The sequence below is a fragment of the Lontra canadensis genome, unplaced genomic scaffold, assembly GCF_010015895.1.
Source record: "Lontra canadensis isolate GAN:19392208 unplaced genomic scaffold, GSC_riverotter_1.0 scaffold19, whole genome shotgun sequence".
NCBI classification, from domain to species: domain Eukaryota; kingdom Metazoa; phylum Chordata; class Mammalia; order Carnivora; family Mustelidae; genus Lontra; species Lontra canadensis.
Window position 1 is genome coordinate 11608469 of NW_022631013.1, and position 14672 is coordinate 11623140.

Here is a 14672-nt window from a genome sequence, read left to right on the forward strand (position 1 = left end):
TGGAGGTTGGGAAAACTCCCTTTTACTTAGGTTTTTCTCCTAGTTCTTGTCTATGCCTTCATTCTCTCCTGTGAAGACTTTAGAGCCTCGGCTTTTAAAGCTCAAAAACCAGGAAAAATCCCTTTGTTCTCTGCTTTCTGCAATTCTGTCTCTTCCTTGGGGCCCTGAGTAGAGCGATGTGGCCAACCGAATGGTGAGTCAAGAGGTGTAGGCTTGATGTCTCTTCCTCGTATCAGAAATACTAGTCCTTCATATTAGGATATATAGAGTCAGGTCACTAGGATGCTTGAACCCAAATAGCTAGGATTCAGGACAGAGTCCTTCTGTGAAGAGGGACATAGAGCTGGGACAGACTGCACCCTGCTAGGAGGGGTCAGAAGGGGTTTTCTGGAAGAGGGGGGCAGATCTGAGTAAGGATTAAATAAATTTCTGTAATGCCAAGGTGTTGGGAGAGGGTTCTCTCTGGTCACCAGTGTCCATATTATATTCCTCCACTCATTCCAAGTGATCCCCAGTCAGTAAAGCACTTAGGACACAGTATAGGGCTTGACCTGTCTATGATCCAGTACATGTTAGCTAAAGATCAAGAAGCATCTGGACATGAGAGGGAAGAGCAAGGGGGAGACAGAGGCAGAAAAGACTGATACTTGCTGGGGAACTGGGAATAGTTCAGGGGACCTGGACCCGGAGAGTGTGTGTGGGTGGCGAGGAGCTGAGGAAAGCATCTGGTATGAGGTTGGATGGAGAGGTGGGGGTCTGGCTTTTATCCCATGGGAAATGAGCCATTGGAGGGATCTAAGCAGGAGAGCGGCATGATCTGATTGGTATTTTGTTTTTTGGATTTTTTCAGATTGGCGTTTTGACAGCTAGTGCAGAGGGTAGATTTTGAAGGGCGTTTGTAGGATGAAAGTGACACAGCTGTTGCAGTATTTGAGAGAGAGAGTGAAGGCTTCTTGAGGAGGCACTGTGAGGAGAAAGGAGGGGACCCATTTAGGTCTTAGGCCATGGCTTCTCTAGGACTTCATGACTGACTGGATGTGTGGGGTGGTGATGGTGGGAGAAGAGGAAGGCAAATATCTAGTGGCTCTTGGGTCGACTGTAGGACAGGGTGGCAGCCATTATTGCTGATGACTATTCACAGATTTCTCAGTCTCCCTGCTCCTTCCAGACACGTGGTGAGTGTGCTTCGTCTGCCCCTTGATGTTAGCTGTGGCACGTGCTTGCATTGGCGGACGAAGTGGAGGTGGAAGCGAAGCTCAGAGAGCTAGTGCAGGCTTTGTCACGGTGACCAGCAGTGTTCCCGATGGTAGCTGCTGATCCTGAGGCCCAGAGGGATGAAGACAATTGAGAGCAGACCCCAGCCACCAGTCAGCTGCTAATGGACCTGCAGCGGGAGTGGGAGATAAACCCTTGTGGGTTTTAGCCACTGCAATTCCAAGTCTCTACCACGATGGACCTAGCCTGCCGTGCATGATAGAAGTGAAGAGCAACAGAGAGGGTGGGCCATTTTCCTGGAGAGCAGGCCTCCCCCGAGCAGGGCTAGGGCAGCAGCCTTCACCTCTGCGTTCCTCAGGCTGTAGATGATGGGGTTCAGTGAGGGTGTCACAACCCCATAGAATAGTGCAATAATCTTATCCAGGTCAGGGTCCTTGGCCTTGGGCTTGAAATACATGAAGGAGATGGTCCCATAGAAAACCACCACCACTGTGATGTGGGCAGAGCAGGTGGAGAAGGCTTTGCGCCGGCCTGCAGCAGAGGGCACCCTAAAGATGGTAGCAAGGATGACAATGTAGGACAGGCAGATGAGCAGGAGTGGGGCCAGCGTCAGGACCGCTGTGGCCACCACTAACATCAGTGCGTTGAGAGAGATGTCCCCACAGGCCAGTTTCAGCACTGCCAAGATCTCACAGAAGAAGTGGTTGATGATATTGTGACCACAGAAGGGGAGGCTCCAGGTGAGAAGGGACTGCAGCAGTGAGTTGGCAAAGCCTGTCCCCCAGCTCAGCACTGCCATCCGCACACAAGTCTGCCTGTTCATGATCTCTGGGTACCTAAGTGGCTGGCAGATCGCCACGTAACGGTCATAGGCCATCATGGCCAGGAGCAGGCACTCTGTGGAACCCAGCGCCAGGGTCAGGTACATCTGCAGGGCACAGCCAGGGAAGGAGATGGTCCTCTGGGCTTCCAGGAAGTTGACCAGCATGAGAGGCACAAAGGAGGATGTGCCACAGATGTCCATGAGGGAGAGGTTGCTGAGAAAGAAGTACATGGGGCTGTGCAGGCGGGGGTCCAGCATGCTCAGCCCCATGAGGAGGGAGTTCCCCAGGACATTGACACCGTAGATGCCCAGGCAGAGCACAAACAGGACTGTCTCAAGGTTACGGTACTCTTGGAGCCCCAGCAAGACATATTCTGTCACAGCCGTCCGGTTTGTCGTCATCTTGTCCCTCCTTCCTGTCCAGACCACACGTGAGTCAGAAGAAGCTCTTGCTGGCCTGGAAACCAAGCAACCTGACCTTGGGCAGGTCATCTCTGCCCCTGCGATTTAATTTCACCATCTGTGTAATGAGAGGGTTGGACTTCAGGACTGCAAGCTGGCCCTCTCAGCTCTGCAGCTCTGATGTGACTTAGGGAAATGAGGACATTCTAGCCCCCTAGGCTCCTCCTCATTCTTCCCGTGGTGGGGGCAGGGGAGACAAGAGAGGAGGATTCATGTTTGGCACACTCCGTCATAATCTAGTGTTCTTGGCTGTTGAAGGAGGCATCCCTTCTAGGTTATGACTTCATATGGCTGAATTATGCTCATGGTATTTCAGATTCATTCATTTGCTGAATGTGCTCTGAATATTGATTCTGTGCTAGGTCTTGTTTAGGTGCTGGGGGTACAACAGTAAGAAAAATAAGTGGACAGAAACATATCACACCTATCATAAGGCTGCCCCTTCTTCCCTGAATCAGGTGACATGAGCTCTTGCAGGCCCGTGGGATGCAAAGGGATGAGTGGTCCCTTTGGGTGTTAAGGATCAAACATTATCACTCCACAGGATGTGTAAGCCTGACATGCAGTTATCTCTCTTTAAGGAATGATAGGCTATCGTTTTTCCCCCGTTCCCTCATCTGAATTTTTAAAACGATTTATTTATTTTAGAGAGACAGAGCATGAGAAGGGGTGTGGGGGTGGGCAGAGGGAGAGAGAGACAAGCAGACTCCCCGCTGAGCGGGGAGCCCAATTCGGGGCTTGATCCTAGGATCCTGAGATCATGACCCGAGGCTAAATCAAGAGTTAGACTCTTAGCTGACTGAGCCAACCAGGTGGCCCTCTCATTTGTTGATTTTTTTTTAACATTTTTTTTTTTTAAGATTTTATTTACTTGACAGAGATCACAAGTAGGCAGAGAGGGGGAAGCCGGCTCCCTGCTGAGCAGAGAGCCCGATGCAGGGCTTGATCCCAGGACCCTGGGATCATGACCTGAGCCGAAGGCAGAGGCTCCGCTGAGCCACCCAGGTACCCCTCATCTGTTGATTTTTAAAAGAACATACAAGAACATATATATTCCAGTGGTCATGCAATCCAAGTGACTCCCTTCTTGGCCTCCATATTGCCTTGTGGGATAAACGATTTTGGCAGTGATGTCCCAGGAGGAGGGAAAACCAGGTTCTAATCTGGCAGGGGTGTTGTCAGTCAGTGACTAGTTCTAAAAAGGAGGGCAAGTGGGGGAGGGCTTCAGTTTTCTCCCAGATGGCTTTCATTGCTCTGCCTCCTGGGAAAATGCCAGTGTCAGGTATTCACAGGAGGGAGCCCTAATGTCCCCAAGGCACGGCAGTCTTGTTAGGCAGGAAGGCTGTCTTATGGCCCATGTGACCCCTGGTCTAAAGCAGAAATTGGAGCTGAGTATGAAATTTAACCCACAGAAGGTACAGTCACCTCCTCATTCCTGGGCTGACTGAGAGACCGATGTCCTGTGACAGCACTGGAGCCCCAGCCTTCAGGGCTGGATTTTGCCCCTTATTCCTCCACCTCAGTGCATCTAGCATTTGTTAGGGGCTGGTGGCCTCACCCTCTGCTGAATAGACCTTCTCTTTTCCAGTGCTACATCTTGCCCAAGAAGTTCCCTTTTATTTTGTTTTGTTTTAAAGATTTATTTGCTTATTTTAGAGAGAGAAAGAGCGAGTGAGCAGGGGGAGGGACAGAGGGAGAAAGAGAATCCTAATCGGACTCCCTGCTCAGCGTGGAGCCCAACTAGAGGCTCGATCCCAGGACCCTGAGATCATGACCTGAGCTGAAATCAAGAGTCAGCAGCTTAACTGGCTGAGCCACACTGTGCCCCAAGAAGTTCCCTTTTAGAGGAGTGCCCTCCCTCCCTTCTCCCGTGGGGACTTCCTGCTCATCCCTCAGACCACAGTTCCATCTCTCTCTCCTCTCCCTCTGGCCTCTTGAGGGGTGACCTTCTCCTTTCTTGCACTCTCTTAGCCCTTCGCTGTCCCTCTGTGTTCTCCTGCCCTGTGCTGTGCACTTGTCTCCTCTACTACACTCGAGAGCAGGACCTTGTCTCCTTCCTTCCCACACCACCCGCAGTGAGTACTGCCAAGAGCAGTCACTCAACAGATACTCAAGCTTTGCACCCCAGAGTCAGTCCTACTTAACTGTGTGAGGTTGACTACGTCGTGTGGCTTCTCCGAGACTCGGTGGCCGTTTGAAAAATGGAAGTGCTGTGTAGCTCAGATGAGACATACCCACAAAGATGCTCGTGAGCTTCCCAGCACCACCTGTTGTCTGAGGATCCCGAGCGAAGACTGTTATCTTCAGCCAGAGGGCTCCTGCTGGATCTGTGCTTGCCACCTCCCGATAAGAGCTCAAGCCTCTCTCATGACCCACTCCATCCCCAGAGCCTGTGCCACTTTCCCCTCCTCCAGCCTGAATCAGGGTGATTGTTAAGAGCATTTCTAGAGTGCACAGGGACAGTGGATTAATCTGGGTCAGCACCTGACCTTAAATCTTATCTGCACGAACAGCGAAGGTTAAGGTTTCTCTTGCTGAGGTTTGGCAAAAACAGAGAGAATTGCATGAGTGTGGTGGAGGCTCTTTCACTCATTAAACAAATAGCTGTGGGGCACTTCTCTTGGCCAGGCCCTGTGCTGGGAGGTGGGGATACAGCAGAAGCAGATGCGGTTTCCGCCCTAACAGAGTTTACACTCATTCCCTCATGCTAGCTGACCTTGGACACATCACTTCCTCTCTCTGGACGTTAAAACCTGAGGTTCTCTTTGAGAACCTGGGATGGAAAGACAAAGTAAAACTTGAAATCTGTAAAGACGTTAAAAGGAAGTACCTTTTCTAGGTTATGACTTCATGTGTCTGGATTATACCCACAGCATTTCAGATGCAAGTATAAGGGTTTGGTCTTCATTGGGTGCATTATTACAAAATTACTTATGTTAACCTCGAATTCTGCCACCTAACATAAGGGGGTGTGTGTGGGGGGAGTCTCAAGCAGGTGAAAGGTGGGAAACCACCTGGCTCCTTGTTTCTCTTCCCTTCCCTCCTCTATAACAGAAAGACCCAAGTAAGAATGGCAGAGGCATTTAAGAGCTTTTCAGAACAGGCGCTGGCCCACCCACTTGCCTTCACACCCTGTGAAGGGCCCATCCCTTCACACCCTGCTCCAGCCTCACTAGACAATTCCCCACTAACGGACAAACCCGCACACTCCTGTCTCGTCCCTCTTCTCATGCTCTTTCCTCAGCCTGGAGCAGCCTTTCTCTGCTGCTCATCCTTCAAGGCTTGGCTCTCACACCCCTCCTCTGCATAGCCTACTCAGAGGCCTTCGTAGAACTCTGGGATGGTCACATCCCAACAACACGACGCTCACAGCTATAAGCACAGGGTACTTGAATTTTGCCTTGTGTGGTAGTGTGCGGTCTCTCTCTCATAGACTGGGAGCTGTTGTAATCAAAGGTTTGTGTCCGATCCATCACCGCTGCTCCCCAGTGCCAGCACCAGGTGGGTGCTGGGGATTGCCGTTGAGAGCCTGTGCTGTTCCGCTGCCCCACATCCCTCATCCCAGATGTCTCGTCTTGAGAGCACCTTCCCCACAAGCACACACATAGCAACAGAGAAGGAGCTGTTGTGATTTCTGGAGAAGAGCCCTGGGGGTGCCGGGCTTCTCCCTGCTCTGTGTGAGGAGCTACTCAGAGAGGAGTGGGTCTCTCACAGTTTAAGAGTCTGATTATAACACATTCATGGAAATTAGAGCCAGCTCGTGGAGAGACCGGCTTCTGGCCCCCAAGAAGCAGGTCTGTGTCTAGGAAATACCATGCTTCCAGGTAACCAGCAGCTTTGACTCTGCACCATGGGCACGGGAGGGGATGTCAGGGAGCAGCCCCCGTTCCCTGGGTGCATCAGTGATGATGAGCTAGGTTTTGCTGCAGTAACACACAATCTTAGTGACTTACCATGACAACAGTTTTTTTCTCGTTTTCCATGTCCTTTGTAGCTTTTCATGAGGCTCTGTTCCTTGCTGAGCTCCTCAGAGACCCTGGCTGAGGGAGGCCCCGCCATCTGGACATCACCAGTTATGTCTGGAGAAGGACACACTAGGCATTCACACCAGCTGTTACATGCTCCGCCCCAGAAGTGTCACGGGTCACCTCTGCCCACACTTCACTGGCCCTATGTGACCCTACCACATGCTAGGAGAAGGGAAACCTGAAATCTGTTGACTATCTGGGCATGAGGTGGTTTCCCAATACACTCGGAAAACCACTCTGGCATCTACCTGCCAGCATCTCACACGCTGTCGTGTCCTGCAAAATCAGGTTCACGGAGAGATAGGAAACTGAGTGTCTCTGAGAATAACTATTGAATTCCACACCCCAGTTTTAGAGCTTCTGAGAGGCAGGGTGATGCCATGAACCAGGACCGGGAGCCTTGTGACAGGAGTGAGGGATCCAGGTTTGATGGTAGCTTTTGTTCTGATTCTGCTGTATGACTTTGGTCAGATTTCTCCTGTGAATGGAACCACTCAATTAGGTGACATATAATACCCTGTCCCTTCTGAAACTTTTCCTCACTCTGTCTAGCAACTTCCATCCCCAAGGTCTGACAGACCCAGGGTGACTTTGCAAGGTAAATCTATCAATTTCATTGGCTGGCAAATCTAGTTTGAACCATTTAATATTTTATTTTAAGCTTCACAAATTATTTTAAAAGAAAGGGCGTGGGCATAAAAGGACTGAAGCTTCTGTTGCAATTTCCCTGACATGCCTGGATCTAGGATTCCTGCTTGACCACTTCCTCATTGGATGGCAGAGCAGGTGAGTGAAGGCTTTGGAGTCCAACCCACCAGGGCTCAAGTCCCAGACCTGCCACTTGCTAGCAGTTATCTCAGCCTCACCTCCCTTACCTGTCGAGTGGAGATAAGCACAGTGTTTCCTTGTGAGGTTATTTTGAAGATCCAGTGAGATGGGGCATGCAGAGCTCTTAGCACAGAGCCTGGCACGTGGTAAGTAATCAGTACATGGTAGCCAATATCACTAGTATCACGATGTCTTCTTTCACAAGCAAATACTCTGGTTTTCATATGTTCAAAAAAGATTTCATGAGAATAGCCCACATGCTGGACAATGGATCGTCCTTACCTCGTCATACCTGTGGCCCAGTGGCATGAGCACACGCAGGTGGGTAGGTGGAGCAGGCTGCCAGGTGTCCTGACCCAGGGCTTGGGAGAGCAGAGCCAGCAGGTGCTGAGCTCAGTACCAGCAGACACACTGGGCTGGGCTGGGCCAGGGCCAAAGCTCGAGGACCAGCCTCCTGGTCCCCTGCCACAGAGCTCTCTGCTCTATGCCCTGGGGAACCTCACAGTCCCTGCCCAATTTAAAGTTCAAACTCTGGAACTATACATGTTTGCAGGTTTGGCAGCTGTGGGGCTTAGAGACCCTGGGATTTGTGCGCTTCCCTGGGAGCGCCTGGCTGTGGTGAGATGGGTACAGGAGAGACACCGGACAGACTCCTATCGGGTCTTGCTGCCACCCTACCCCTTGGATCCGAGGATTGAAGTCTGTGGCCCCCTGTCCTAGGCATGGGTGTCTTGGTCTATGAAAAGGGTGTCTCCATTCCAGAATGTTGTGAGGATCAGGGCTCATGAAAGTTCCGGAAAGCACATTGCTGTACAGAGCGTGAGGCCATGAGCACTTGTGAGGGACATTGAGTTGGGTTCAGTCAGGTGCTTGGGTCTCTCCAGGTTTCCTCTCCTTCCTTTCATAATAAAGAATAACAGCTGAAACAGTTGTAGAGACTACAACACAACCTTAAATAAAGCAGCAGCAGCTACAGATTTTCCCCGTATACTGTGATTTGTCCTCTGGAATCTTTATCAAGATCCCAGGTCAAAGTCAAACATTCGAAGACTGTTACCACTTGTTTTCTCCATGCTCATAGAACAATATCCTCTTGTCACCTGTGGATACCTGGAACTCAACACCATCCCGCTGCATCTCTCATCTTCTCCATCTCTGTCTCGGGGCGGCAGTGCTGGCCACCTAAATAAGCCAGAAACCCAGGCTGCATCCCACAGGCCTCTCTCTCCATCTTCTAGCTCTGCAGTCATCTGTGTATCCCAAGTGTTTCTGAGCTGCCCTCTCTCTGTTTGGTTGCCCACCGGGTCAGGCTGCCCCTGACTTATTCCCATCCCCACCATGAGCGCTTGGAACAGGGCAGCAGCTTGCTCACTTCTTGTCCCTCAGGCTGGAGGCCTCATCAGTGCTGTATTCTGGAACCAGGTGATCTTCCATTTCTTAAAAATGCATCACCTTGGGGCGCCTGGGTGGCTCAGTGGGTTAAGCCTCTGCCTTCGGCTCAGGTCATGATCTTAGGGTCCTGGGATCGAGCCCCGCATCGGGCTGTCTGCTTGGCGGGGAGCCTGCTTCCTCCTCTCTCTCTGCCTGCCTCTCTGCCTACTTGTGATTTCTGTCAAATAAAAAAAAAAAATGCACCACCTTATTTTTAAGTTCAAAGTCACTTTCATGTTATAAATATTGGAACTATTGGAATTAAATAAGAAAATAATCAGCTCTATCTGATCAATCCTATTTAACCCCACCATCCAGTGGAAACAACTCTTAATATTTTTTCATAGTTTCCCAGGATTTTTTGCATCTATACTAATTCATAAACCCATAACAAAAATACTTAAAAAATAACATTAGGATCATAGTAAATGCAAAATTATGAATTCTGCTTGCTTCTATTAATTACATTGTGGGCATTTCTCATTATCAAATATTCTTCAGGAAAGAAGAATTTTTTTTGAAGGCTGCATCCCATTCTGTCATTGGATACCACCAGGATTTATTATTTGTATATGCTTATTCATAAATCTTTGTGTTTCTAATGATCATATGAGACTAATTCTTAGAGGTAGATGGGTTCGCTCATAGAGTCTAGCAGTTTTTTAAGTCTTTTGATTCATGCTTCCAAGTGACTTTTCAGGAAGTTTATATTAAGTTATTCCCATCTCCATCAGTAGTGTATGACCTTACTTCTTCACTATACCTTCATTACCAGTAGACATTAAAAAAATTCTTCCCCAATTTCATGGGTGAAAAATGGTATCTAATCAGTGATCTAACTAAAAGTAAATGTGATTGTAAACCTCAGTGCCCACGTGATAACGTCCAAACTCCTGTTGTGGCCTCAAAGCTGGTTATCTTGGCGGGCAGCCTTCATCTGGCTTGGTCAGAGAGGGTTGAGTTTTAGGGAGCAGGCTGGGCTCTCTCCTACCAACATGGAAAGCAGAAAGAGGGACTGGAGGGGAACTGAGAGCTCTAGCAGCGACTGGGCTTCCCTGTGGCAGGGAAGCTGGACTGCTGTCGGAGAGCTGGACTGCTTCTTGGAGGCCGAGGCCAGCTCCTCCTCTTATAGATGATGCCACTGAGGCCGGGGGTGGGGAGAGGGCGGGGAATGGCGGGCAGGGAATGGAGATACTCTGTGAATCTGTTCCCGTTTCTACCGTGTGCTCACTGAGTTGTCAGGAGGAAAGTGGGAAGAGGCTGAGCACCAGGAAGGGGCAGTGCTGTCAGGATCCCTGTGATGAGACAAGGAAGGGTAGAGCAAGTCTCCCCAAAGCCAGGTGAGGCCTGGATGCTGGACTGGGAGGCACGGCAATGGCTGCTGTTGCTGTTCCAGACAGATGTTGGGAATACAGGCCCTGGGCTGCTCAGAGTGATCGGTACCCCAGGGCTGGACCGCTCTGGGGATCATGGACTCTGGGCCTCATCGCTGCCTCTGCTGTCGCCTTCCAGGACACCAGGCCATGCCTGTCATCTTTGAACACTTGTCTCTGCTCTGCTCAGGTTTAGGAAGGACCTCAGGCTTTGCCACCATCAGCCCTGCAACATTGTGTTCATGTATTTATTTACAAAACCTGTGAGGGGGCCTAGGGTTGGGTAGGGCCGGACCTTGGGACAGAGTAGATTCTGACTGTGTCTGCTCTTACAATAACACCACAAGTGAAGCAGGAGGAGCTCAGTGAGGAGGCTTCCTGGGGGAGGTGGCCTTTGAGCTGGGCCTTGAGGGTCAAGCTGTCCTGGATGTGGCTGCCTCATGGAAAGAACCAGAAGGAGCACGCCCCTGGGCAAGGCTGGGCAACATCGGGGCTCACACATGCTGTTGTGTGTGGCTGTCAGGAGGAGAAGGTGGGGCAAAAGGCTCGGGGTTAGTCAGGACCAGTAGGGCCGGCTTGTGAAGGCCTAGAATGCTCCAGGAAGAGCTTACACTTTGTCCTGAGAGTAGGGGGAGCCGTTTGGGGGTTACCAATCAGGAGAGGATGCGATCCCATTTGTTTTTCCTAGAGGTCCCTCTGGATGCCCCGGGGATGACGGAGTGGAAGGACCACTAGGAGTGCAGCCTTGAGGCCAGCCGGGAGCTGGTGCACAGGTGCAGGAAGCGATGTGGAGGGCCGGCCAGGGCGATGCCAGGGAAGGGGCATCAGTGGGACTTGGTGCTGGCTTTCTGGGAGGAGGATTCCAGGCTCAGCCCTGTGCACCACCTGTCCTCACTGTGGGCCTGTGGAGGCCTCACCCACTAACCTGAAGATCCCAGGCCTCCCTCACCTGGACGTCCAGCTCCTACCCCACACTTTCCTGGCTGCCTCCTTCACTTCCTTGTTCCTCAGGCTGTAGATGACAGGGTTCAGCATGGGTGTGACCACAGCATAGAGGACCGTGAAGACCTCATCGGAGATGCGGGCCTCCTTGCTCTTGGGTTTCATGTACATGAATATGACGGTGCCATAGAACAGCATCACCACAGCCAGGTGTGCCGAGCAGGTGGAGAAGGCTTTGCGGCGCCCAGCAGCTGAGGGCACGCTCAGGATGGTGGCCAGGATGAGGGCGTAGGACAGGCAGATGAAGGCCAGGGGGATAGGCAGCAGCAGGATGGCCCCCACCAGCAGGAGGGCTTCACTGACTGAGGTATCACTGCACGCCAGCTTCAGCACTGCCAGGATCTCACAGGTGAAGTGATTAATCACGTGGTGGCCGCAGAAGGACAGCCTCATGGCAATGACTGTCTCAGTCACTGATTTGAAGAGACAGAGGACCCAGGCGGTTCCTGCCAGTGACAAGCAGAGCTGAGGGCTCATGAGCATGGGGTACCTGAGGGGCTGGCAGATGGCCAGGTAGCGATCGTAGGCCATGATGGCAAGAAGCAGACACTCCGTGGAGCCTGTGGAGAGGCTCAGACACATCTGGAGGGCGCAGCCAATAAAGGAGATGGTCTTCTGGGCCGACAGGAGGTGAACCAGCATAAGGGGCACAAAAGTAGATGTGTAGCAGATGTCCAGGATGGAGAGGTTTCCCAGGAAGAAGTACATGGGTGTGTGCAGGCGGATGTCCAGGATGCTCACTGCCACAATGGCCGTGTTCCCCAGCAGGGTCACCAGGTACATGGTTGAGCACAGAGGGAAGAGCAGGTGCTCCAGGGCTGGGTAGCCCGAAAATCCTTTCAGGAAGAACTCAGAGATCTCTGTCCTATTGACCAGCTCCATATTGCTGTGCTCAAGGGGGCACACAGCTGGGATGGAGGGAAGGAGGGTGCAGGGTGGGGGACAGCCCACAGGGCCTCTTTTGGGTGGGGATATGTTGCTAAGGCCTTTTCCAGTTCTTACACATGCTCCGTCCTTGAGTTCCGGTAATCCGTGCACCTCTGGGTGGCAGTTCATCCGTGTGAGATGTGAGCGTTGCTCTTGATCAGCATTTCCCTGAGAGGGTGTTAGGGGGAATGTTAGTAGGCAATCTGAAAAATTAATCTGAGACAACACTAAATTAACTGAAAGTAAATAAAGCCCTTTACTGCAGGACTTCATATAGGCCAGTGTGATTTGTGACTTCCAAACGTGGTATAGGGCACGTAATCCCCAAACTTACTTGATCATGGGTCCTCTTTTTTACATGAATCTGCAGCAGATAAGTATTCTTTCCTTTTTTAAGATTTATTTATTTATTTGAGAGAGAGAGAGAGAGAGAAAGTGCACAAGAGGGGAGGGGCAAAGGGAGAGGGAGAGAGAGAATCTCCGGCAGACTTCCTGCTGAGCACAGCTGGACATGGGCTCGAGATCATAACCTATGCTGAAACCGAGAGTCACCCGGGCACCCCTACAGCAGATGAGTGTTCTACTAACATAGTTCGGGGAAAATCAGAGGTCCTCAAATCTTCATGTGTAGCAGAATCACCTGGAAAGTTTGTTACAACACAGGTTGCTGGGCTCCATCCCCAGAGCTTCTGACTCAGTCTGCGAGATGCTGCTTCTGCTGGGCGGTGGCACACATGAGAATCCCTGGGCTAGATGGTTCCTGAGGGTCTTCCTGGTTTTTAGGAAGACTCTGAGCTGCCTTACGCTCTTCCCGCTCTTGGGAATGCCCTTCTCCTTTATTTCTCAGCCTGAGGACGTCTGGCTGTGTCTTCAGCTTAGCTCTGGTCTCCATGCATGAGGCATACACTGTGCCTCTCATTGGAGGGACGGCTGAACCTTGAGCCTGTCAGCGGGCTCATCCACCTGTCCCTCCACAGGGCCTGTTTGTCAGCTACTGTGTGTGGACTGACCTTCAGAATCTGCCTTCCTTGTGGGCTTTCGAGCTGCAATTTGTAGGACTAGCTGGCCTGGCCCCCCAACTCCTAATTTCTCCAGCCTGAGCCAGAGCTGCTTTGACCCCATGACTTTGTAGGGCATCAGCATGGAAGGCTCCCTGAGAGGTGAACCTGTTGGATCTCACTGTGCAGCTAGGAAACAGATCGCATCATGGGTCCGTGGCATGGTGAGTCTAGAATCCAGGCCTCGCAGCTGTATGACACCCACATCATGCTCACACCCACATCATGCTCAGCAGATGTTTGTTTCTGTCAAGGGCCATATGGTGGTTGGTGGTCCTTTTATCACACTGCGTGAACATCTTTCTCCCCTGTTCTCCCCTTAATCTTCCCACTGGGTAATGAGCATAAGTCAACTTTTCCTAGTGTTTCGGGAACCTGCCACTGATGTCAATAAACCCATGGGACGTGGTGCCCAGACCTGGGTCTGGAGGGAGCACCTTTTCCTGGGGGCGCTTCACCTGCCTGAGACAGTTCCCTTTTACTTGTCGTGTGTTTATCTGTTCCAGAGTGAAGAGATTAAGTTCCTGCCACACACCTGGTACCATGCTAGGCATCAGGGGAACAAATGAGGACGTATGTGCTCCCAGGCCACTAAATTCAAACCATCCCTAGGCAGAAATCCTCTCCAGTTTCTGTGCCTAGCCTCATCCTGCTTCTGTCTGCAGGCCTCTAGTGTTAAGATAAGAAGCCTGTTTGTCCCATGGTCCCATGGACATACTTTTCTTCTCCCCCCCACTTTTTTTCTCTTTCTGTCAAGCCATGCTGGGGGTCACAAAACATCGTTCCTCATACAGAGTCTCTGGGTGTTACCAGGCCTACACCATCCAGCAAGGTACAGGCTGAGTGACCCCTGTGGACGGTTCCCTCCTGCATGGAACAAACATGGGGTCCAGAGTGCTGGGCCCACCGCAGGGATGAAGGGCCCCTTCTGCAAAGGGAGAGCTCTGCTCTAGCCTTGGGACCTCAGGTAGAAGGTCTTGTCTCTGCTTGGCTGTGTCTAGAGACGTTGTGGGGTCAGGGGAGCGTGATCTACAAGCTCCATCCAAGAAACAGCTGGGAAACCTGAGACTGGGCTCCTGGAGGGGCACTTCTGTTTAACTGAGTGTCAATAGCCACAGACCAGCGTCTGCCAGGGCCGCGGGTGGAGAGAGAGGGCATTTTGTGCAGCCCCACTAGTCAGGTCAGGCTACAGCTTCCCCTTCATGCGGTTCCACATACTATAATCTGCCCCCTAAAGTCACTAGCAAACATGGGCAGCCATTGGCTTTCTATCTCAGTATACACACACCCATATCATGTCCCCACATATGGCCCCCAGCCACGTGTGTATGTGCAAACAACTCTCTGACCCCCATGTGCACACATATGTGGCTGTGCAAATATATGACACACACAGGCTCACGTGTGTCCCTGTACAGTCATTCATGTGAAGGTGTGCATGTGGGTAGCAGGCACTCTCACTTTCTTGTGCACTATCTCTCTCTTTCTCCCTCTATCTCTCTCTCTCTCACACACACACACAGAC

At 51.3% G+C, this 14672-nt stretch overlaps 2 protein-coding genes across 2 annotated transcripts; both read right to left on the bottom strand.

Moving 5' to 3' along the window:
- Positions 1-1218: 1218 nt before the first annotated feature.
- On the bottom strand, positions 1219-2540 carry LOC116869388 (olfactory receptor 13C7-like). Its single transcript, XM_032860560.1, has one exon. It carries the CDS (start codon positions 2528-2530, stop codon positions 1457-1459), a length of 1074 nt encoding a protein of 357 aa, XP_032716451.1. The 5' UTR covers positions 2531-2540; the 3' UTR covers positions 1219-1456.
- An 8565-nt stretch (positions 2541-11105) lies between these two features.
- LOC116869389 (olfactory receptor 13J1-like) lies at positions 11106-12044 on the bottom strand. Its single transcript, XM_032860561.1, has one exon. It carries the CDS (start codon positions 12042-12044, stop codon positions 11106-11108), a length of 939 nt encoding a protein of 312 aa, XP_032716452.1.
- Positions 12045-14672: the final 2628 nt, after the last annotated feature.

Coding starts and splice junctions, on each gene's coding strand:
- LOC116869388 (XM_032860560.1), bottom strand. CDS start 2,530: ATGACCTGCCCAAGGTCAGGTTGCTTGGTTTCCAGGCCAGCAAGAGCT.
- LOC116869389 (XM_032860561.1), bottom strand. CDS start 12,044: ATGGAGCTGGTCAATAGGACAGAGATCTCTGAGTTCTTCCTGAAAGGA.